The sequence below is a fragment of the Thalassophryne amazonica genome, chromosome 14 (assembly GCF_902500255.1).
Source record: "Thalassophryne amazonica chromosome 14, fThaAma1.1, whole genome shotgun sequence".
Classification (NCBI taxonomy): Eukaryota; Metazoa; Chordata; class Actinopteri; order Batrachoidiformes; family Batrachoididae; genus Thalassophryne; species Thalassophryne amazonica.
The window spans coordinates 58666775-58693240 of NC_047116.1; the positions used below are offsets into that span (position 1 = coordinate 58666775).

The 26466-nt window shown below is 41.2% G+C and overlaps 1 protein-coding gene and 1 long non-coding RNA gene across 3 annotated transcripts in view; one reads left to right on the forward strand and one right to left on the reverse strand.

The window, feature by feature from the left end:
* LOC117524799 (neuropilin-2-like) overlaps positions 1–26466 on the reverse strand; it is a 414867-nt gene that overhangs the window by 282889 nt on the left and 105512 nt on the right. For both annotated transcript variants that reach the window (XM_034186623.1, XM_034186624.1), the window contains exon 3: positions 18002–18183. In XM_034186623.1, coding sequence (XP_034042514.1) covers positions 18002–18183 — 182 coding nt within the window. The remainder of the gene's footprint in view (positions 1–18001; positions 18184–26466) is intronic.
* On the forward strand, positions 1530–20249 carry LOC117524812. Its single transcript, XR_004564865.1, has 3 exons — positions 1530–1632; positions 2031–2032; positions 20161–20249. It is a non-coding gene; the product is annotated as an uncharacterized LOC117524812 (long non-coding RNA).

Below are 26466 nucleotides of genomic sequence, written 5' to 3' on the forward strand. Positions count from 1 at the left end.
GATGGTTCAGGGTCACCTGATCCAGCCCTAACTATAAGCTTTAGCAAAAAGGAAAGTTTTAAGCCTAATCTTAAAAGTAGAGAGGGTGTCTGTCTCCCTGATCTGAATTGGGAGCTGGTTCCACAGGAGAGGAGCCTGAAAGCTGAAGGCTCTGCCTCCCATTCTACTCTTACAAACCCTAGGAACTACAAGTAAGCCTGCAGTCTGAGAGCGAAGCGCTCTATTGGGGTGATATGGTACTACGAGGTCCCTAAGATAAGATGGGACCTGATTATTCAAAACCTTATAAGTAAGAAGAAGAATTTTAAATTCTATTCTAGAATTAACAGGAAGCCAATGAAGAGAGGCCAATATGGGTGAGATATGCTCTCTCCTTCTAGTCCCCGTCAGTACTCTAGCTGCAGCATTTTGAATTAACTGAAGGCTTTTTAGGGAACTTTTAGGACAACCTGATAATAATGAATTACAATAGTCCAGCCTAGAGGAAATAAATGCATGAATTAGTTTTTCAGCATCACTCTGAGACAAGACCTTTCTGATTTTAGAGATATTGCGTAAATGCAAAAAAGCAGTCCTACATATTTGTTTAATATGCGCTTTGAATGACATATCCTGACCAAAAATGACTCCAAGATTTCTCACAGTATTACTAGAGGTCAGGGTAATGCCATCCAGAGTAAGGATCTGGTTAGACACCATGTTTCTAAGATTTGTGGGGCCAAGTACAATAACTTCAGTTTTATCTGAGTTTAAAAGCAGGAAATTAGAGGTCATCCATGTCTTTATGTCTGTAAGACAATCCTGCAGTTTAGCTAATTGGTGTGTGTCCTCTGGCTTCATGGATAGATAAAGCTGGGTATCATCTGCGTAACAATGAAAATTTAAGCAATACCGTCTAATAATACTACCTAAGGGAAGCATGTATAAAGTGAATAAAATTGGTCCTAGCACAGAACCTTGTGGAACTCCATAATTAACTTTAGTCTGTGAAGAAGATTCCCCATTTACACAGAGTTGTCCTGAAGCCACTCCTTTGCCATTGTGACTGTATGTTTAGGGTCACTGTCCTGCTGAAAGATGAGCGCTCTTGACCAGTCTGAGGTCAAGTCTGAGCTCTGGAGAAGGTTTCATCCAGGATTTCTTTGTAGATTGCTGCATTCATCTTTCCCTCAATGCTGACTAGTTTCCCAGTTCCTGCCAGTGAAAAATATTCCCATAGCATGATGCCGCCATCACCATACTTCAGTGTAGGAATGTATTGGCTAGGTGATGAGCAGTGCCTGGTTTCCTCCAAACATGACACCTGGCATTCACAATAAGGAGTTCAATCTTTGTCTCATCAGACCAGAGAATTTTGTTTTCTCATGGTGTGAGAGTCCTTCAGGTGCCTTTTGGCAAACTCCAGGTGGGCTGCCATGTCCCTTTTACTAAGGAATGGCTTCTGTCTGGCCACTCTACCATACAGGTGTGATTGGTGGATTGCTGGAGGGATGTTTGTCCTTCTGGATAGTTCACCAACCTCCACAGAGGAATGCTGGAGCTCTGACAGAGTGACCATTGGGTTTTTGGTCACCTCTCTGATTAAGGCCCTTCTCCCCGATTCCTCAGTTTAGACAGGAGACCAGCTCTAGAGTCCAGATGGATCTGAACTTCTTCTATTTATGGATGATGAAGGCCACTGTGCTCATTGGGACCTTCAAAGTAGCAAAAATGTTACTGTACCCTTCCCCTGATTCCTGTCTTGGAGGTCTACAGACAATTCCGTTGACTTCATGCTTGGTTTGTGCTCTGACATGCACTTTCAACTGTGGGACCTTATATGCAGACAGGTGTGTGTCTTTCCAAATCATGTCCAATCAACTGAATTTACCCTGTAGATATATCCTAAGGATGACCAGTAGAAACAGGATGCACCTGAGCGCAATTCTGAGCTTCATGGCAAAGGCTGTGAATACTTAAGTACACGTGTTTTCTTTGTTTTTATTATCATTATGGGCTTAGAATTTTGAGAAAAAAGTTGAATTTTGCAGAAGTTTGAGAAAAAAAAGAATATCATCCATTTTGGAATCAGGCCATAACATAAACAATGTGGAAAAAGTGCAGCACTGTGAATACTTTCTGGATGTACCTCCAATCTCATTTTTATGTAAGGTGCTTTATTTTCTTAAACTTTGTAATGAAACATACCACACTGCTAGAAAAGATGAAAATCAGGAGTTGTGTGTCTGTACTAGGGTTGAACATAACAGATGGCACAGTGAGAGCACAGATAAATACATATTTATTTCTTAATGAGAGTACATGAATAACACACAGACACACAAAATCCGGTCACCCACGCAACCAGACGTTCTGCTGCACCTTCCAGGATAACAAGATCTTGTTAGCGATATGGTAACAGCTTGAACGTTCCAAATGGCTCCATCAGTTCTGCCAGAGAAGGCTGGACACATACACTCCACACACATACACTGATAAAATTCCACAGACAGGCGAAATAAAATAAGGAAATACCTATTTCTGTCATTGTAAACTTTACTCAGCATCTATTTGTAGAACAAGCCACACTGCAACCACAATTTCCCCAGATTTTGACAGGAAATCAACAGGATTCAGAATAATAGTAGTGCTATGTGACTAAAAAGATTAATCCAGGTTTTTTTTGGAACAAACAGGTGTGAATCAGGTGTCCCCTATTTAAGGATGAAGCCAGCACCTGTTGAACATGCTTTTCTCTTTGAAAGCCTGAAGAAAATGGGATGTTCAAGACATTGTTCAGAAGAGCAGCGTAGTTTGATTAAAAGGTTGATTGGAGAGGGGAAAACGTATACGCAGGTGCAAAAAATTATAGGCTGTTCATCTACAAAGATCTCCAATGCTTTAAAATGGACAAAAAAAAAAACAGAGATGTGTGGAAGAAAATGGAAAACAACCATCAAAATGGATAGAAGATTAACCAGAATGACAAAGGCTCACCCATTGATCAGCTCCAGGATGATCAAAGACAGTCTGGAGTTACCTGTAAGTGCTGTGACAGTTAGAAGATGCCTGTGTGAAGCTAATTTATTTGCAAGAATCCCCCGCAAAGTCCCTCTGTTAAATAAAAGACGTGCAAAAGAGGTTACAATTTGCCAAAGAACACATCAACTGGCCTAAAGAGAAATGGAGGAATATTTGGTGGACTGATAAGAGTAAAATTGTTCTTTTTGGGTCCAAGGACCGCATACAGTTTGTGAGACAACCCCCACAGTTCACAGTGAAGACAGTGAAGCATGGTGGTGCAAGGATCATGATATGGGCATGTTTCTCCTACTATGGTGTTGGGCCTATATATCGCATACCAGGTATCATGGATCAGTTTGGATATGTCAGAATACTTGAAGAGGTCATGTTGCCTTATGCTGAAGAGGACATGCCCTTGAAATGGGTGTTTCAACAAGACAATGACCCCAAGCACACTAGTAAACGAGCAAAATCTTGGTTCCAAACCAACAAAATTAATGCCTCGCAGATGTGAAGAAATCATGAAAAACTGTGGTTATACAACTAAATACTAGTTTAGTGATTCACAGGATTGCTAAAAAAGCAGTTTGAACTTAATAGTTTTGAGTTTGTAGCGTCATCAGCAGATGCTACTATTATTGTGAACACTCCCTTTTTACTTTTTTTTACTAATAGCCCAATTTCATAGTCTTAAGAGTGTGCATATCATGAATGCTTGGTCTTGTTAGATTTGTGAGAATCTACTGAATCTACTGGTACCTTGTTTCCCATGTAACAATAAGAAATATACTCAAAACCTGGATTAATCTTTTTAGTCACATAGCACTACTATTATTCTGAACACTACTGTACATATTTCATGAAAAAAAACAGACATTCTTCAGGTTTTTGCTGCTGTGCTACAGCACATTAGTGCTGCCTCTGCTGACCCTTTGTTCATCACTGGGGGCAGCACCATGCACAGTAGCAGAAAGTGCAGCAAAAAAGAAACCCAGAAGAAAAAGCCAGCTCTTGTTAGCATCGCTTAAAAGCAGAACATGACTTCCCCCGTGCTGAACTGCTATGACAGTATTAACTGAACGTAAAGTTCAAACAGGTGCATTTATCCATTATACTGCCTACCACCATCGAACATGTTGATTTTGTTTTTACCTCGCAAAGCTAATCTTCAAGTGACCAAGGCATTTCAGCGACTGAAATGACCAAACTGGAGTTATTTTTTGACGACATTATATTTTATACACATTTTTTTTTTTCCCTACAGACTGATCATCTTGTAAGCCTACTGGAAGCATTTCTTGGGCTCTGGTTCTTCCACAGGCTTTGGCTTGTCCACCAGTTCTTGCCCTATTCCCCTTGCAGATCCTGATCACCTCACTTTGGGCATTAAATATCTGTCTCAAGGCTTCTACGGCAGTAAATCTTGCTATTCTAGGTCTGTTAGCCACGATTCACCACAAAATATGACAATATAGTGATCAGAAGTGAACCATCACAATAAAATCAAACCCTATAATGTTAGAAAGCATACATATCTTCCTGGGCTCATGAATGACCCCACGCAGTTTTACATTATCTCTGCCACACCAATGGGCCAATTCCTGTTAAAAAGCAAACAAAAACAGCAACAATGAAAAGTTCTCCAATCAAAGATGTAACAATGGCACTAAATATACAGCTGGGGTCAAAAATGACCCCACTTGATCATTTGAGGGTTACACCTTCCTGTGATCAGTCTTGTGGGAGCCTCTCACTGATGTTTGAACTTTTATTATTAGTTTGAAAATGCCAAAGTAGCAGGCTAAAAGCGCAAACGATTCATGACTTTAAAATCAAGCAATCAACCTTTTTCATGTACATTTAGCCCAATTCAGGTGTCCATGTGTCGATGTATTCGTAAATAAATGGTAAATGGACTGTATTTATATAGCACTTTTCCATCTGCATCAGATGCTCAAGGCACTTTACAATTACGCCCCACATTCACCCATTCACACAAACACACCGATGTCAGGGTGCTCCCATACAAGATGCTCACTACACACACAGGGGATTAAGGACCTTGCCCAAGGGCCCTTAGTGATTTTCCGGTCAGGCTGGGGTTTGAACCGAGGATCCTCTGCTCTCAAACCCAACACTTAACCACTAGACCATCACCTCCCCAATACCCCAGAACCTATTACTTTAAAATTTATTTCTGATTCATATGGACTAATTGATACACCCCGAAACTTAGGAAGTAGCTCATGACTTTATACCAAACACCAGCTAAATACAATATAATGTAAATGAGTGGATCATAAAATGATCACAGCAACGGAGTGAAAATGGTAAAACAATATTAAATGTCTTTCAAATTCACACTAGAGGGAGTTAGTTGCTCAATAGGTGACAGATTTGGCCAAACTGATTCCAATACACTCTGTCATTGACTCCCATTCATAACGCAGAGTAGATGGAAGTCTATGACTATGCTTGGATGGGACACCAGTCCATCACAGTTTTTTTTTTTCCTCCAGCCAAAGCTGGTACCCATTAACAGCTGGATGGACTGGTACAATGCAAAAGAAGTGTCTAGTGCAAGGATGCAGAGATATATCCTGAAAACGGATTCAGTGACAGATTTAATTTTCATCCAAGTGCAGGAGAAAGGCTTCAGCAAGTGTTTTATATAATCTTAGCATTTAGGATACGTGAGCCTCTCACCTCATAATACCACTGCTCATTCTGTCAAAGCACTCAAGAAAATATTTACCATCACAGACAAACATCTATTAAAAGGCCACACACACATAACATAGCATGGGAATTATGTCTAACGTCTATTCTAACTCAGATAAGATAATTATAGTGGGCAATTTTAACATCCACACAGATGCTGAGAATGACAGCCTCAACACTGCATTTAATCTATTATTAGACTCAATTGGCTTTGCTCAAAATGTAAATGAGTCCACCCACCACTTTAATCATATCTTAGATCTTGTTCTGACTTATGGTATGGAAATTGAAGACTTAACAGTATTCCCTGAAAACTCCCTTCTGTCTGATCATTTCTTAATAACATTTACATTTACTCTGATGGACTACCCAGCAGTGGGGAATAAGTTTCATTACACTAGAAGTCTTTCAGAAAGCGCTGTAACTAGGTTTAAGGATATGTTTCCTTCTTTATGTTCTCTAATGCCATATACCAACACAGTGCAGAGTAGCTACCTAAACTCTGTAAGTGAGATAGAGTATCTCGTCAATAGTTTTACATCCTCATTGAAGACAACTTTGGATGCTGTAGCTCCTCTGAAAAAGAAAGCTTTAAATCAGAAGTGCCTGACTCTGTGGTATAACTCACAAACTCGCAGCTTAACGCAGATAACCCGTAAGTTGGAGAGGAAATGGCGTCTCACTAATTTAGAAGATCTTCACTTAGCCTGGAAAAAGAGTCTGTTGCTCTATAAAAAAAGCCCTCTGTAAAGCTAGGACATCTTACTACTCATCACTAATTGAAGAAAATAAGAACAACCCCAGGTTTCTTTTCAGCACTGTAGCCAGGCTGACAAAGAGTCAGAGCTCTATTGAGCCGAGTATTCCTTTAACTTTAACTAGTAATGACTTCATGACTTTCTTTGATAATAAAAATTTAACTATTAGAGAAAAAATTACTCATAACCATCCCAAAGACGTATCGTTATCTTTGGCTGCTTTCAGTGATGCCGGTATTTGGTTAGACTCTTTCTCTCAGATTGTTCTGTCTGAGTTATTTTCATTAGTTTCTTCATCCAAACCATCAACATGTCTATTGGACCCCATTCCTACCAGGCTGCTCAAGGAAGCCCTACCATTATTTAATGCTTCGATCTTAAATATGATCAATCTATCTTTGTTAGTTGGCTATGTACCACAGGCTTTTAAGGTGGCAGTAATTAAACCATTACTTAAAAAGCCATCACTTGACCCAGCTATCTTAGCTAATTATAGGCCAATCTCCAACCTTCCTTTTCTCTCAAAAATTCTTGAAAGGGTAGTTGTAAAACAGCTAACTGATCATCTGCAGAGGAATGGTCTATTTGAAGAGTTTCAGTCAGGTTTTAGAATTCATCATAGTACAGAAACAGCATTAGTGAAGGTTACAAATGATCTTCTTATGGCCTCGGACAGTAGACTCATCTCTGTGCTTGTTCTGTTAGACCTCAGTGCTGCTTTTGATACTGTTGACCATAAAATTTTATTACAGAGATTAGAGCATGCCATAGGTATTAAAGGCACTGTGCTGCAGTGGTTTGAATCATATTTATCTAATAGATTACAATTTGTTCATGTAAATGGGGAATCTTCTTCACAGACTAAAGTTAATTATGGAGTTCCACAAGGTTCTGTGCTAGGACCAATTTTATTCACTTTATACATGCTTCCCTTAGGCAGTATTATTAGACGGTATTGCTTAAATTTTCATTGTTACGCAGATGATACCCAGCTTTATCTATCCATAAAGCCAGAGGACACACACCAATTAGCTAAACTGCAGGATTGTCTTACAGACATAAAGACATGGATGACCTCTAATTTCCTGCTTTTAAACTCAGATAAAACTGAAGTTATTGTACTTGGCCCCACAAATCTTAGAAACATGGTGTCTAACCAGATCCTTACTCTGGATGGCATTACCCTGACCTCTAGTAATACTGTGAGAAATCTTGGAGTCATTTTTGATCAGGATATGTCATTCAAAGCGCATATTAAACAAATATGTAGGACTGCTTTTTTGCATTTACGCAATATCTCTAAAATCAGAAAGGTCTTGTCTCAGAGTGATGCTGAAAAACTAATTCATGCATTTATTTCCTCTAGGCTGGACTATTGTAATTCATTATTATCAGGTTGTCCTAAAAGTTCCCTAAAAAGCCTTCAGTTAATTCAAAATGCTGCAGCTAGAGTACTGACGGGGACTGGAAGGAGAGAGCATATCTCACCCATATTGGCCTCTCTTCATTGGCTTCCTGTTAATTCTAGAATAGAATTTAAAATTCTTCTTCTTACTTATAAGGTTTTGAAAAATCAGGTCCCATCTTATCTTAGGGACCTCGTAGTACCATATCACCCCAATAGAGCGCTTCGCTCTCAGACTGCAGGCTTACTTGTAGTTCCTAGGGTTTGTAAGAGTAGAATGGGAGGCAGAGCCTTCAGCTTTCAGGCTCCTCTCCTGTGGAACCAGCTCCCAATTCAGATCAGGGAGACAGACACCCTCTCTACTTTTAAGATTAGGCTTAAAACTTTCCTTTTTGCTAAAGCTTATAGTTAGGGCTGGATCAGGTGACCCTGAACCATCCCTTAGTTATGCTGCTATAGACGTAGACTGCTGGGGGGTTCCCATGATACACTGTTTCTTTCTCTTTTTGCTCTGTATGCACCACTCTGCATTTAATCATTAGTGATCGATCTCTGCTCCCCTCCACAGCATGTCTTTTTCCTGGTTCTCTCCCTCAGCCCCAACCAGTCCCAGCAGAAGACTGCCCCTCCCTGAGCCTGGTTCTGCTGGAGGTTTCTTCCTGTTAAAAGGGAGTTTTTCCTTCCCACTGTAGCCAAGTGCTTGCTCACAGGGGGTCGTTTTGACCGTTGGGGTTTTACATAATTATTGTATGGCCTTGCCTTACAATATAAAGCGCCTTGGGGCAACTGTTTGTTGTGATTTGGCGCTATATAAAAAAATTGATTGATTGATTATCTTAGGGACCTCATAGTACCATATCACCCCAATAGAGCGCTTCGCTCTCAGACTGCAGGCTTACTTGTAGTTCCTAGGGTTTGTAAGAGTAGAATGGGAGGCAGAGCCTTCAGCTTTCAGGCTCCTCTCCTGTGGAACCAGCTCCCAATTCGGATCAGGGAGACAGACACCCTCTCTACTTTTAAGATTAGGCTTACAACTTTCCTTTTTGCTAAAGCTTATAGTTAGGGCTGGATCAGGTGACCCTGAACCATCCCTTAGTTATGCTGCTATAGACTTAGACTGCTGGGGGGTTCCCATGATGCACTGAGTGTTTCTTTCTCTTTTTGCTCTGTATGCACCACTCTGCATTTAATCATTAGTGATTGATCTCTGTTCCCCTCCACAGCATGTCTTTTTCCTGGTTCTCTCCCTCAGCCCCAACCAGTCCCAGCAGAAGACTGCCCCTCCCTGAGCCTGGTTCTGCTGGAGGTTTCTTCCTGTTAAAAGGGAGTTTTTCCTTCCCACTGTCGTCAAGTGCTTGCTCACAGGGGGTCGTTTTGACCTTTGGGGTTTTTACGTAATTATTGTATGGCCTTGCCTTACAATATAAAGCGCCTTGGGGCAACTGTTTGTTGTGATTTGGCGCTATATAAATAAAATTGAATTGAATTGAATATTTATCTCCCTAGTCACATCATGAAACACAGCAACAAGAACATTATTAGTTTAACAAAGTAGTTGTTTGTCATGTCATTGTGTGCCTTCTGTTATCATGAGTAGCATTCACTTTCCTTCACATTTCTGGTTTATTTATGCAGTCTACACAGCTGCTGGCTCACAAGTCAGTCTATTCACTGCTACTTCATCAATTAGCAAAACGCGTGTCCACTCATTCATCTCACCTTCGGTTTATTCTGATCATCTTTCAGTGTGACTTCCTGCTTCTCGGCATACTTCATTACATTCATTGTTCAGTGAGACTGCCTGCTCTTCAGCGCAATTGACTCCATTCATTGTGACTTCTGGCTCCTCACAGCACTTCAGTGAAGTCATCATTCATTACGACTTCCCACTCCTCAAAGCAATTCATTTAGTTCATCATTCGTTAGGACAAACTGCTTTTGGTTCAGGTCACTGTTCTCTTCTATGAAGCTATAATACATCTCACTTTTAATTGTTGTTTCCATGAAACTACACTGGAGACAACTTAGTTCTTCCATTAACTCAGAAAATATCATGTTTCCTAAAACACGAGTACCACTGGAATGACTGTGTCAAATGACACAGTAACTTAGGAAGACAAAGATGAGGACTATCATTTGCATTGTAAAGGAACATCAGCTACAACATTTTGGCCATGTAGAACATTTCCCTGGGCATGATCCAGCACATAGGTGCATCAGTGTTGAAAACCCTGATGGCTGGAGAGGAACAAGGGCCTGCATATGACTTAAATACATTTGACCTTCATTTTGATGCATTATTTTGAAAATGGGTCACTTCATGAAAAGGGGTCACCAATATGTGACATGAAGGTCATTTTTTTTATTTTCTAGAAAGGTGATATAGACTGTAAGATATGAATATACGGACCATGGGGAATACATAAAATCCACTATTGACATAAGTCATGATATAGGTTTTTTTGATGGGCTCACAGGAAAGCCCCAGAATGCTATTTTTTGTTGTGTGGGCCGCTGAAGAGGAGGTACTGCTGGCCCACCACCATTAGAGGGCGCCCTGCCTGGAGTGCGGGCTCCAGGCACCGGAGGGCGCTGCCGCCTTACAGGAGCAGCCAGGATGACAGCTGTCACCCATCACTGGAGACAGCTGGTTCTAATCAACAGGGAGGTATATCAGCAGGACGGCATCTCCACCTCATTTGCCGAGATATCGCCTAATCAAAGAGGTAACGATCTCTGCCCGAACATATAAATAACCATTGTTGTATTTCTTGTTGAGTATTTGTAGGACAGCAGACTACTGGACAACAGTTGGATAAGTACTCACCTTCCTACACTCCTGCATTGTTGTTAACGAGAGGTGGAGGTAGACTCTCCACCCTCCGTGTTGCTGGGTGCAGCCGCATCCACACCTGACTGTTTTTGTTCCTTGCCAGCAGTACCGGATCCGACGAGCGGAGGCAGTGGCCACCTGGGAATTCGGGACTTGGCGGCTCCAGTATTCCCGGGGTTCGGTGGCAGAGGAAATCGGGTTGGTTCCGGTTCGACTTGGACAGACGTCTCCTATCGTCGAGCCTGCCCACACGACACCGTTGTAATTGGACTTAGTCTCAATATTGTAATCGGTTGTGTTGTTGTGCCTGTTTTCACAACAGTAAAAACAGTGTTATTTGACTCCTCCATTGTCCGTTCATTTGCGCCCCCTGTTGTGGGTCCGTGTTCCTACACTTTCACAACAATTTTTGGTGGCTATATTAAGATTCGAGCGTAACTTGTCGAACCGGGATGCAAAGCAAACAAAGCGAATAATTGATGAATGTTACTTTATTGTTCAACTAAATTCGTTCTCCCCATTGGTTTAATGCTCTCAAGAGTGGTGCTTCCAAACAACACAACTGGAGTTTTATTTATTGAATAAATTAGCAGTTTAGGAACATGGGTTTTAAATGTAACAGACCGGGACACTACGGGTTACATTCAACACCACATTTTTGGCATGCTGTCTGCAGCCGTACTGAATGATTAAGACACTGGTCTATGGGAGGAAATTCATTTTACTGTGTGCCCATCAAATTAGAGGTAAATTAGTATAAATTAGTTGAAGTGATTTTTTTTTTTTTTTTTTACCAAAATACTTAGGTGTTATGTGTCACAAATTTGGTGGGGTTTGGTGTCACTCTTTTCAGATAAAAACTCAAAAAAAGAAAGCAAGATAATTATGTCCTCCACGTTATCACAGTTATTTAATCAATATATATTGAGATAATCATTTTATATTTTTCCCTGCACATAGGGCTGTTCTGTTTTACTGACCAACAAGAGCAAACACAGTTTTCTGACATTCGCCAATCCTGATCCGGATCAACTCCAAAATTCAGTTGTCTTCCATGGCCAAATATCTATCTGTGCTTAAAATTTGGTGACAATCCATGAAGTAGTTTTGATTGTAATTCTTCAAAAGCCTATATAAAGTGAATCTTGATCTCGAATCTGGATCTGGATCCACTTGAAAATTCAGTCTAGTCTTCCATGCCCTAATATCTATCTGTGGTGTAAATTTAATGAGAATCCATGAAGTAGTTTTGACGTAATCCTTCAAAACCTATACAAAGTGAAACTTGATCCAGAATCTGGATTTCTTTGTTGACATTGTAGACATGTCTGGATCCCAATTTTTATTGAGCAAAGAGCTGCACATTGATTAAGGCAGTTTCACTTTTAGCATTAGGATGTGTCAGAAAGTGGACTAATATGCAAACAGGAAATGAGAAATAACAGATTTATTTCTTGTTCTGTGTGGGGAAAGCTGGGTGAAAAGATAGACAGGTCTCCTATCCAGAGAGTGAACACTCTTGGGCCCACTTAGGTTCATAAAAGTGCCAGAATTACCACGTCCCATGACAACACAGGGAACACAAGGGGATGAGATCACAGGTAAACAGGAATAAAGCCAGGCTTACTGTCCACTAGTCAACAAAAGGTGAGACAGTCAGACCATGAACCACTAATCTCTTTTACAGGTTTCCTCTTTGGGGTTCACCAGCACCGTATCAGGAATCAAACAGAGAGAATGTAATGTACCGGTCTGAGCCTGTAATAGGAGTTTCCCTTGCGTGAGATCAAAAGCTTGGCAGGGAGCAGACAGGAGTCACATGTGTTCACAAAAACTGGGTCTCATGACACACAGGGTTCAAGACTGGATCACTCAAGAAATACAGTTCCTGGATGGCTCAGTGACACCGCTCAGAATCAATCTGGCAACTGCCTGCTACCACGTACCACACGTTTACAGCAGAGGCTGGACTGCAGCGGTGGTTAGTCTACAGGTGCGTCGGGAGGCGGCCGTGGGGAGCTGTGGTTGGGCATGGCACGAAAAGGAGATGATGACATTTTAGAACCTTCAGTTTGATTTGAGACTCTGCTATTTCCTTGTTTTAAAATCCATCTCTGCTTCAGTTCACCTTGAAGCTTTGACTGGTGTTATAACAGGCAAAAGTTGCCACAGTGCCAGTTTCTCCAGTCACAGCCACAGAAGCCTATAACTCATTTGGAGTTGTCATAGGTGTCTTGAAGCCTTCCCACATGAGCATCATTCTTGCACAGTCACTCAGTGAACATCCTACTCCAGGCAGATTTACCATGGATGACTGTACTGTTTTTATTTAATCATATTTTTGGAAATTGCATGGCATGCTCCTCATGGCTGTGTTTGGTGTGGACATTAAAAGTTATGAGCTCCTTATTTTCCCAGTAATCATACATTAAAGGTGCTGCACGGGCCTGTTTTAATGCTGCGATCGACTTGAAATACAAAAATAATAAAAACACACACTGACTTGGGGAAGTAACTTTAATCTGATTACTAATTTGGAAAGATTAACGCGTTAGATTACTTGTTAATGAAAAACACGTTACCGGCCTCACTGCTCAGTGGTGACAAGAAGCCTTTTACAATGAGGCTTTAGCTTGTTCTGTGCCTTTACACTATGCAGCTGATTATCCCGTGATGGCGTTTGTGTGCTAAAGCAATGCTGCAGCAAATAAAAAATTTTTTTATCCAGAGTGAAAATGATGTTGTACAAATAATGAATGTTTATGAGTTCCTTGATACAAATATTTCATGAGGTGAAATATTGATTATTCGCCTCGTTGAATGGTATGTTCCAGCTTTCACCGAATTCAATATTTGTTCCATTGAAAGAATAAAAAAACATTTATTATTTGTTTTATATAATGGCTAAAATAGATCCTTGTCATTTGATATTTTATTCATTTATAAACAACAGAAAAGAGACTTACATTTTGGTGTACGTCACTAGTGCTTTGATGTCAACAGTCCAACACGAACTTAAAATAGGAGTCCAAAACTGTACTCAGTCAGCTTGGAAAAACAGTTAGATAGTTCAAAAATAATTCTAACAATGTAGTCCCTTGCACTGACTTTGTGTACTTAAAACAAAGACTTCCTCAGTCCAGCGAACAATCGCGTCAGAAATTTGTCCAGCTTTTTAGCGCCGTCAGTTAGCTCAGTCAAATCATCTTCCGTGAGCAAAACAAACTCAGCCATGTTTAGCCAAACGCTGCCCCCTGTAGTGGGCAGGGTTCACAACGTGCATTGGTACAAGACGCATGGAACTAAATTTGCATGCTAAATGTAATGCAACACAAATGGGACGAATCGTCCATGTCACATGACACACAAAGCACCAATCAAATGAAAAGGATCCACTCAGCCGTTACATAAAAATGACTGATGTAAATCAAGTCTAAGACATATTCTGTTTCAGTGACATATTTTCTTTCGTTTTCAAACACTGCTAGCCCAGTCACCTGGAACATTCCCTGACTTGAGTGCATGTGAGTAAGGAGATTCTGTGGTGCTGTGTGACTGCTCGGGTGTGAACAGTGACAACCTTGTTGTTTCAAAGTCCATCAGGTGGACTGTGTCAGGAGAGAAAGACACACACAGGGGAAATCCCAACAAACTGATGCAGCAAGTGAGAAGCATCGACGGCCGCACGTGTTGTGTTAGTAACCTCAGCCCTCTGTGTGCTTGAGTCCCAGGGGCACAAGGTTCAGGACTCAATTAAACAGGCATGTACGGAATGCTTTCAGCAAGAACCGGACAGGAGACGGCACTATGTGTTCTTCTGCCTCCCATGCCCTTCATCTCAATTGGTCTTGCTTTGGCTGAGCGAAGGCGGCGTGAAGGGGAACCGTGTCTCACACACACTAAGTGCCATAAAGGGGGGAGTTGTCTCCCCCAGACTATCTACAGGAGTCTCAAGGGCCCTGTCTCTCTCTTTTACTCTGTCTCCAGTGACACTGGAGAGATAAACGAAGCTTGGTCACCTAATGAAGCGTGTTTGGCCCTCAGTGAACAGCCTGTAACATAGCTGCTATGTGTGACGATACAATCCTTTGAAATCTCTTAATTTTTGTTGTTTGAGCGGTGTGTTTATCAGGATGTTAACCCATCCCACAGTGTCTAATAATCAAAATATACTGATGACAGTGATTGAAATAAATACCTAAACCACACATATGAGATGCTACATGAAATGAATGTCATAGTATTAATTTTCTTTATAATTTGGAAATAACAAATATTCAGATCTGAGCTCGGCTCTCATCATACAACTGTTCAGCATGCTAATGGTTAATGGAATTTAACTTGCATCTTAACAGCGATAAACGAACACCTAGAAATGTATTTCTACATAGGTTGCAAAATGAGAAGGGGATATGAATGGTTCAGACGCAAAAACCACAAATCTTTAATTGGGGCCAATGTGCACTTGGCTGCTTACTTAACTATCAGTGTTCAAAATATTAAACAATTTAAACATATAATTTTTATTTTATTTATGTAAATCTATTTTCCCTTTAAATTCACATTTTAAAGTGCATTTTTCTTCAGTTAAAAAAAGTCTAATTGGGTTTTGCATCAGAACCCTTCATGTAGGATTGTGCTCCACACACGCATCAGTAGGCTCCCTTCACACATCGTGTGAATACGTGGTTAAATAAAAAGAAAAAAAAATGCCACAGGTTTCAAACCCGCACACTCTGATGACCAGATGGAAACTTTACCACTGCACTACAATCACTGTCTTGTAACAGGAGTGCGAAATGGCTAAAATCAACAAGCAGATAAACGTATTTTCTAAAAAAAGAAAAAAAGCGCTATGATAACTGACCAATCGGGGCTTGGTACGCCGTATTTCTGCTGATACGTGACTGAAAGTTGCATATTTGTCATACTGTTGGCTTGTCCTGCTCCTGCGGCACGCCACTCACAGCCCTCATGGCCCGACATGCGTGTCTGTGAGACATGACATTCAGATCGCCTGCTGCATGTCCAAACGGACTGACGGTCCATTTCTCCTCCCATTGCAAAAGCGATATGTGTTTTTATGTATTTCCACACAAGCACACACACACGTGTGTCCGTCAAAACACAGGACATGTGCTGCAGCTGTGATGTCCAGAACCAGAGACGTCTCAACAGCTGTGGGCAGCCAGCCGCACCCCCTGTCCTGTCAGCACACAGACTAAGATGTCACTCTGTGATCAGATAAGAGATGCCTTGCCTGCAGGGGGTGCAACCCACATGCACAGATGTGTTGGGGGAGCGGGGGGAGCATACGAAACACATGTACACGTGTTGTGGGGGAAGCCAACACTCGGCAACTTCACACTCAGCAACTTCATAGTCGTGGGGCACTTAGACAAATTTCACATCCACCTCGACAGTGATTGTCTGCTGACTGTTTTCGTGTTGATCATATGAATGCCGCACAGTTTTTAAGTGCCATGCAGCGGTGTTAGATGTTCTTGCGTGTCAGTTGGAATTTGGCCGACACCTGCCGCGAGATGGTTTCGATGACTCTCACAGCGCACACTCTGTCTTTCAGCGCATTGGTGTGCGCAAAATAGTTGTAGCAACAGGTGTACGAGGCAGCTACACTTTTAAATGTTTTGCACATGATTCCTGCTTCATGCACACTTTATGCACAAATCGGCCAAATTCGCACTATGTGTGAAGGGGCCCTTATGGTTTACTATGCTGATGATTATTTGAGCAAACTGCATTGGATTGTTACCAGATCCTGAATGAGCACTGATCCAACAGTGGTCATCTATGAATGTGAGTAGACATGCAACTCATTTGTGCACATCAGTCAAGATGTGCAGCATCAAAGTAGAAAAATTCAGGTGTAACACTATCTGCCACTTTGGTGGCCAATCTCTATGTCAATGAATACAAACTGAATGCAAGCGAAATGTTAACACTATGTTAATAAACAAAGTAATGGGAACAAAGTAATGGCACTCTTGTCAATCTTGAACAAACTTGGGATACATAGTAGTTACAGCCATCATCTGCAACATTTGAAATCGGGATCCAATTTTTGAACTGTTCAAAAATTTCATCCCTGTTCTCGAAATCGTTGACAGTATGTTGTAACTTTGGGGTATGTGTAGTCTTAACAGCTTCAATCATGTTTGAACTTCTTTAAATGGGGTATTCGTAGTGATTACAGCTTGAAATTTGTTTGGTTGTGCTCCATTTAGGGAAAAATTTGAAGCCGAAGCAACATTTGTTACAGCTTTTGATTATGTCTGGCTGAGGGTGCAGCTCCTTTCTTTTGTTTTTCTGTGGGTTGCCAGGTCTGCACCTCATAAGCCAGCCAGTTGCCAGGTCTGCACTTTATGGGCTCACAGGTTAGGAGGCAAGCCGGATAAAGCCATTTCATCCTGTTTTTGCCCTTTTTTGGACTGTGGACGTTAGCAGTAGAACGCCACCCTGTGGAAAGTAGGCATCAAGTCTCCCATATGCCTTCTGTGCCATGCATCAATACATGCCTTAGTTCCTGGATGGCAACCACCTAGGCCGATGACTGGTTCATCCTCTCATCTCTAAAGTAACATCTGTCTGCCTCAGCCAAGTTAACCGTGGACATCCCCTTGGCCTTTTCCAACTGCTGGAATCCTCAAATTGGAGGCACCTGCCTGCTGGATTATGCCCAGAGAAATGTGCCACAAGGCCACAACACTGTAGCGGATGCTCCTACACAATTCAAATGACATTCCTCATTTGATCCCTCATTTATTTGTACCAAACAAACAGTTACTTAACTGTTTGTTTGGTCAAACAAAGCCATTCTAGTGGTATCTAAGGATCCTCCGAACAGAATGAGTACCAAAGTCACCCAGTCTTCACGTTAGGTCACTGGTTAGCATCCAAGTCTAACAACCATAGAGTAAGAAAGGTGTAACTGATGAGTCATTGTAAATTTGTGTGTTAATAACTATGTCGTGCATACTTCTGTTTTACCATTTGACAACATTTTGTTGTTATTTAATCATTTTGGATATTTTATTAAATGTTAAGATGATAAAAATTGGTTGAGTTGGACTTCATTCTGAACATGTTATTTCTGTAATTCAAGTGCCACTCGTGTTGACCAGGAAGGTACCTGCCTGCAGTTAAAAACAAAACAAAACCAAGTCCCCGCACTGCTAATATCACCTTGTGTGATATGTGCTGTGTAAGTTAGTGAGCTCAAGTGAAAGACCATCCAAATCAGCAGCAGTAGAATCCACTCACCTGTTTTGAAGATTTCATAGCGCAGGGAGAATCCTGCCCCCTGGTGTGCGTAGTCAGATACAAACTTGATGTGCAAGGAGGGGCCTGAGGATATGATTGGTGCAGGGGCGATGTTACTACAGTGCTTCCCCAGCAGGTCAGCTGACTCAGAGTTCCCATCGTGGATCTCTACATAATCGTACCTACAAAAGGAAAAAAAAAAAAAAACATTGTCACATGCACTCTGAAGGACACTTAAATTTCCATTCTGGTAATGGCATGTAATTCACGCTGTGAAATGCATCATGATCATCCTGAGATTTGCATATTACAAAAAAGGAAGCATTCTTCTGAAAGCAGGGACGAGCCAACCACCTTCACGCCATTGTGATTAGATGTTATGTTATGTTATGCCTTAATTGGGTCTTTCAACTGAGAGGAAATTACATTGGGTTTAGTTACAAAAAAAAAATGGAAGCAAGGCACAAATTACATCTACCGATAGAAGCAGGGACGTATGAAATGATAACTGTCTTTGTCGCCTTTGGTGGCATTACTGTTTAAATGAATGCAACTGAAAACTGGTACTTCACAGGTGGCAGAGCAGAAAAAGAACCACCTGTGTGAGGACAAATAAAAAGGAAAAGCTTTTTAAAATTTGACAGCAGCACTGTAATTGAGTGAATAAACACTGGCTGCCATGGGCTTTAAGGTCTACAGAACACAGGTTTATAACACAAACACAAGATGATCCGGAGCGTAACATAATAACAGTGTTGATCTCACATAAGGGAAAAGAGTTTAAAAATTCAAAAGACCAATCCCAGTGTTAGATGACTGTTCTTTGTTGACATATGTGAATAAATGTCATGCATCTCATAGTCAATGGAACTGAAACAAGTGTCACACATCTGTGTTTCCCGCTCCACCTGGGCAAAGTGTTATTCATACATTAAAGGATCAAAGCATATTTGGGATGACCTGGTCAAAATTTTTCTCCCTGATCCTGATCCAAAGAATTTAATTTGAAGGATCTGCTGATAATGAGTCTTGATCCAATATTTATATTTTCTTTGATGTTTTCTTTGATATTACACTTGCATAGAGCGGAATGCCAACATACTAAAGTTTCCATATGCTTGTCACATAAACAGCTCCACCATTCATCCATCCATCCATCCATTTCCAATACCACCTTACTCCAGTTGGTTGTCATGGGGGGGACTGGAGACTATCCCAGCAGTCATACGGCGTGAGGCAGGGTACACCCTGGACACAACACCAGTCTGTCACAGGGCTGGCTACATATAGACAAACAAATACGTTCACATAGCTATGGACAAAATTTCCAATTAATTAAAAGATTAAATTTCCAATTTCCACCTAACCTGTAGTTGCTGTTTCACAGTTGCGAATCTCGTGCCATCTCACAATCCGTGACTCACACAAGAGGTCGGTTTCAGCAGAGTTCCAGTTTTTGCCCATTCCTCCTTGCAGCACCTCTCAAGCTCCATCAGTTGGATGGGAAGGTCGGTGCACAGACATTTTCAGATCTCTCCACAGATGTTCGATCAGATTCAGGTCTAGGCTCTGGCTGGGCCACTCAAGGACATTCACAGAGTTGTCCTGAAGCTAGTCCTTTCATATCTTGGCTGTGTGTTTAGGGTCATTGTCCTGCTGAAAGATAAACCATCGCCCCAGTTTGAGGTCATCTGTACGGTTTCTGTACATTGCCTGCATTCGTCTTTCCCTCAAACCTGACCTGGTCTCCCCAGTTCCTGCCGTTGAAAAACATCCCCACAGCATGATGCTGCCACCACCATCCTTCACTCTAGAGATGGTTCCTGGTTTCGTCAAACATGACGCCTGGTATTCAACCAAAGAGTTCAATCTTTCTCTCATCAGACAGAGAATTTGTTTCTCATGGTCTGAGAGTCCTTCAGGTGCCTTTTGGCAAACTGCAGGTGGGCTGCCATGTCCCTTTTACTAAGGAGTGGCTTCCATTTGGCCACTCTACCATACAGGCCTGATTGGTGGATTGCTGCAGAGATAGTTGTCCTTCTGGAAGGTTCTCATCTCCACAGAGGAATGCTGGAACTCTGACAACGTGACCATCAGGTTCTTGGTCACATCCCTTCTCTCCCGATCGCTTAGTTTAGACAGGGAGTCAGCTCTAGGAGGAGTCCCGCTGGATCCGAACTTCTTCCATTTATGGATGATGGAGGCCACTGTGCTCATTGGGACCTTCAAAACAGCAGAAATGTTTCTGTACCCTTCCTCAGATTTGTGCCTTGAGACAACCCTGTTTGAGAAGTCTACGGACAGTTCCTTTGACTTCATTCTTGGTTTGTGCTCTGATATGCACTGTCAACTGTGGGACCTTATATGTAGACAGGTGTGTGCCTTTTCAATTATTCAAGTGGACTCCAATTAAGCTGTAGAACTTATTTTAAAAAGTTGAGTTACAGCGCCTCATTCATTCATATCAGCATTTATCACAGACATCAGTCCATTCTTCAGCATTCTGCACCCAATGAAAATAAATCTCATGATCCAACAAGACAAAATAAAATAAAATAAAATAATGTTTAAATACTCTGTTTTGTCTCTGTGTGTATCGGAGATGCCACGCGACAGCATACACATGCAGGATGACATGCTCCTCAATATTTCGGTGTGCCGTCTGCCAAACAAAAAGGTTCTGCTGATGGTGGAAACGCAACCCAACCCAAACTTTACCGTTCTGACCCGGACCACTCTGTGGAAACAAGGCTGTCAGCTTATGATGGTTAAATCATCATGGCCTGACAGCTGCATTAACGTATTCAATGGATCCAGCATATTTGCTGCATTTTTCATACGTCGTCATACGCTGGCTGAATTTTTGAGGTTGTGACAGGGCCCTAACATAAAATGCAGAAAAAGTGAAGCCCTCTGAATACTTTCTGGATGCACAGTATTGCAACCCATTATCTTGGCTTTCATGTTTTTATTTAATTTATAGCAAGTTGTAGAGATTTGCTTTGGGTTTGAATTTAAGGAGGATAATTTTAGACATTTTTATGTCAAGAAGCCTAAATTACTTTTTGCATTTGAAATGGCATAAACAAATTAAAATGTGTGAACAAGGCAATGAATACTTTTTCAAGGCACTGTAATTAAATTGTGACTGTGGCATACCTTTAAACAGTTCGTCCACATTACAGAGGTCACAAGGGTCACAGAGGTCAAACGGGGCTGTCAGCATATGGTGGTTAAATCATCATGGTGTGACAGCTGCATTAACGTATTCAATGGATCCAGCGTATTTGGCGCATTTTTACGTCGTCATACGCTGGCTAAATTGTTGAGGTGTGACAGGGCTCTAACATAACAAAATGCTGACAGAGTGCTCATGTACAATCTTCCAGATTTTGCACCAGAGAGCACGTGTATCCAATATGAAAGTGATACCTGCAAGAGTGGATGAGGAGTGTGACAGATGCACAGACTGACGAATTTTAAGACAGTGGGGAATGCAAGAATAATAAACTACAACAAACACATATAGGTCAAACAATTATATTTTTGTCTTTATGTATCAGTTGGGACGAAATCATGTGCGTATGATTGAAAGCTTTGAACTGTGGACGAACTCAGTGCTTTGATGTTAGAAAAGGATTAATGTGGAACAAGTGACTCTCATTTGCGTCTGTCTCCTGCTCTAATTCAATAATGGCCTAAATCTCTTCAATCTGCATTCATGTTTTCCACTCTTTAGAGGAAGTCAGACCATTTAATGAAATAACACCCTGCTTTCCCATTTCACCACACTGTATGGTGAACAACATCAATTACACCATACAATCAGACTCTTATGGCTTTCCACACAAATTTAGTACACAGGCAGTTTTTGAAGGGTGTCCAGGGTAGGCACTCCCAAAACTTCACCAACCACTCCAAGAGTCACTCCCAAAACATCTGGAAAATCACTTGCTTCTACCTTGTTGAGAACCAGAGACTTATTCTTACAATCTATGGTCTAAATCACACAGCTCAAGTACATTTTTGTTGTGTCCAACTCCACTTTCTTTTTTTAATGCAGCACATAATGGGGTGAATGTGAGGCATTATTTGTAAAGTGCTTTGAGCATCTGATGCAGATGGAAAAGCGCTATATAAATGCAGTCCATAATCTGAGTGCAAGGTAAGATGCAGGATGCAAAGGGGTTGCTGTTTTTAGTCTCTTAATTAATCATAGGTGTGTTTTGAGTGTTATACACTCAAAACACACCTGAGTTATTTTCATTAGTTACTTCATCCAAACCATCAACATGTCTATTAGACCCCATTCCTACCAGGCTGCTCAAGGAAGCCCTACCATTATTTAATGCTTCGATCTTAAATATGATCAATCTATCTTTATTAGTTGGCTATGTACCACAGGCTTTTAAGGTGGCAGTAATTAAACCATTACTTAAAAAGCCCAGCTATCTTAGCTAATTATAGGCCAATCTCCAACCTTCCTTTTCTCTTAAAAATTCTTGAAAGGGTAGTTGTAAAACAGTGGACTCATCTCTGTGCTTGTTCTGTTAGACCTCAGTGCTGCTTTTGATACTGTTGACCATAAAATTTTATTACAGAGATTAGAGCATGCCATAGGTATTAAAGGCACTGCGCTGCGGTGGTTTGAATCATATTTATCTAATAGATTACAATTTGTTCATGTAAATGGGGAATCTTCTTCACAGACTAAGGTTAATTATGGAGTTCCACAAGGTTCTGTGCTAGGACCAATTTTATTCACTTTATACATGCTTCCCTTAGGCAGTATTATTACACGGCATTGCTTAAATTTTCATTGTTACGCAGATGATACCCAGCTTTATCTATCCATGAAGCCAGAGGACACACACCAATTAGCTAAACTGCAGGATTGTCTTACAGACATAAAGACATGGATGACCTCTAATTTCCTGCTTTTACTCACCCATATTGGCCTCTCAAGTTCCCTGAAAAGCCTTCAGTTAATTCAAAATGCTGCAGCTAGAGTACTAACGGGGACTAGAAGGAGAGAGCATATCTCACCCATATTGGCCTCTCTTCATTGACTTCCTGTTAATTCTAGAATATAATTTAAAATTCTTCTTCTTACTTATAAGGTTTTGAATAATCAGGTCCCATCTTATCTTAGGGACCTCATAGTACCATATCACCCCAATAGAGCGCTTCGCTCTCAGACTGCAGGCTTACTTGTAGTTCCTAGGGTTTGTAAGAATAGAATGGGAGGCAGAGCCTTCAGCTTTCAGGCTCCTCTCCTGTGGAACCAGCTCCCAATTCAGATCAGGGAGACAAACACCCTCTCTACTTTTAAGATTAGGCTTAAAACTTTCCTTTTTGCTAAAGCTTATAGTTAGGGCTGGATCAGGTGACCCTGAACCATCCCTTAGTTATGCTGCTATAGACTTAGACTGCTGGGGGGGTTCCCATGATGCACTGAGTGTTTCTTTCTCCTTTTGCTCTGTATGCACCACTCTGCATTTAATCATTAGTTATTGATCTCTGCTCCCCTCCACAGCATGTCTTTTTCCTGGTTCTCTCCCTCAGCCCCAACCAGTCCCAGCAGAAGACTGCCCCTCCCTGAGCCTGGTTCTGCTGGAGGTTTCTTCCTGTTAAAAGGGAGTTTTTCCTTCCCACTGTCGCCAAGTGCTTGCTCACAGGGGGTCGTTTTGACCGTTTGGGTTTTCACGTAATTATTGTATGGCCTTGCCTTACAATATAAAGCACCTTGGGGCAACTGTTTGTTGTGATTTGGCGCTATATAAATAAAATTGATTGATTGATAACAACGGCATTATCTTCTGTCATTACTTTTAAGAGCTGGTTGCACTTGAACCTCGTACATTTCTATTGAGATGACCAAATCAAGTGAAAGCTTTTCTGGTGAGGAATTGGCCATGTGCACAAACTGATAACTCTGAGCTTGACTTTAGACCAGATTTCTTGGTGGTCTATGGTGCAATGAGTCTCTGTTGTGTCATGATAATGCACCAGCAGTGCACCTGACCCCTCATTTTAACAAAAACAGGCCCATGACGGTGCATGGGCAACAAATAATTGCATGCATGCGCACTATCCATTTACACATCATGGGTGAGTGTCAGTGCTGTGCACTCCCGTGTGCTGGGTGTAAGAAACAGTTGATGTTGAAATATTTTGCTTTCACTGGCTGTGAGGGCTGGTATACAAATCAAAGTTGCGCTTTGCATGGCATGTTGGTGCAGGTGTTTTTAATTCTATGTAAATTCAGGACTATTGTCACACCATGCCGGCAGACCATGGATTTTCCTAATGTGTTCCAGCTGAGCTGGAATAAGTTTGCGTCCTGTTGTCATTACAATATTTATTCATCTTTGCTTAGACATAATGCAGATCAGCACAAAGATGCACTTGATTTAAGATCTACAGTGCTAGACACTGTACGATTCTATTAATGTAGTGTTTTTTGTGTTAAAACAGTGTTGTTTGGTTGATTGTTGTTTCAATGGTTGATATGCTTCTTGCTGGTTGTTCAGCTGGTTGTTGGCTGATTGGGTGTCTGGCTGTTGGTTGGTTGGCAGGCTGGAAGTTCGTGGTTTAGTTGGTCAATTGGTGGATCATTGGCTGTTTTATTAGTAATTGGCTGGTTTGGTTTATTCTGCTTGTTGGTTGCTTGGCTGTTTAGGTGGTTGTTGGCTGTTTAGTTTCTTGGTCATCGGATGTTTGGTTGACTGGCTGTTGGTGGTTTGGTCACTAAGTTAGTTGTTGGTTTATTGATTGTTGGTCATTTGGTTGGATTTTTTTGGTTGTTGGTTTATTGGTCATTTGGTTTGGTTGTTGTTGGTTATCCAGTTGGTTGTTTTTATTTATTTATTTATTTTGGTTTGCCGTTTGTTGGTTCTTTGGTTTGTTTGTTTATTTTCAACAAGTTGCACTTTGTAAGAAAAGCTGTGAATGTTTCTCTTGTTAAATTTGCTCCAGGAACAGACCAAGTAGGGTGCATGTCACATTGTGTGATATGCACGCTGAATAAAGTTGTTTGGTGTTCATTCCAATTCAGCACAGTGGCCAGACTGTCAGTCTCTGTGCTCTGTAAATGTACTGACAGGACATCTATATTTGTTCTTTTGCCTTTCATGTTTTCTAACCACAAATGTTCTGCTCTTGGTCCAGACACTGCAGGAGTGTTGCCTCTCTGTCTGAATACCAAACACTCACCTGCCGGGTTTGAAAATAGATTGTAGACTCACAGTAGATGTCTTATGGTTTGAATCTGAGTTAAGTGAATTTTATTTTTTATATCTTCTTCTATGTATCATATTGACAACGTCCAGCTATCATCATGTTAACTGCTGGAATAAGTCTACTTTTTTGCATGATTTTGGAAGCTGCTTTAATAAAATCCATGCAACATGGTGTATTCAACCTCAAAGGACCAACAACAACAAGACAGTGAGACCCGCTGTATGAAGGCATGAATGTTTTCTGCACGCATTCCATTTGTAAATGGGTTTGATGATGCATCATGCTTTACTGATGAGCTGCAGTGTGGCTTACTTATTGCATGAAGAACATAAATTAAATACTGTTTTTCATGTCAGCAGATCTTCAAGTTAATGACCTTTATGATGTTAATGATGGAAGTCAATTCAATTTGTGGTGGGTTAGTGGTTAACGCCGCTACCTCACAGCAAGAAGGTCCCTGTTTTGCATCATTTCTGTGTGGAGTTTGCATGTTCTCCCCGTGTTTGTGCGGTTTCCCTGTGGGTGCTCTGGCTTCCTCCCACTTCCAGAGAAATGCAGGTCTGTCTTTATGTGTCACAAATGACTGCTGCCATAGGTTCCAACCCACTGTGATCCCTAAGCATCCTAGAAGCATAATTGGCTATTGTGTGTTGACCCCAAAACATGAATCTGCTGCAAATCTGTGAATATCCACAAACGGTTAATAATTTTCCTGCAAACTGTGACTAAAATATCCCACAAAACGTGAATGCAGGTCTCACAATCAGAGGGAGTTTGTCCTTACCACTGTCACCTGTGTGCTTGCTCTCGGGATTGGTAAGGTTAGACCTTAATTGTGTGTAGCGCCTTGAGGCAGATTTGTTGTGATTTGGCGCTATATAAATGAAATAAATTGAACTGAATTGAAATCACAAAACTTAAGTCCAAAAATGTGAATATCATTCATTTTCTTTCACTTTAAGTAGTTTACGGATCAATTACTTCAGGAAATCTTGATCATAAACCCTATCTCCACAAAAAAAAGGGGGGGGGGGGCTGGAGTAACTACACCCAGTGGGCAAGCCCCGAGCAGGCTCTCGCTTCTGGCGTCAAGTGCCCGGCCCCGCTTTCATCAGAATCAATTACGCAGATAGTAAGTGAACAGAAAAAGGATTTTAAGTCTGTTTTTAAGCAGGTCAGATGAGGTCTGGATTGCAGATTCATCAGCACAGCCACCACTCCAC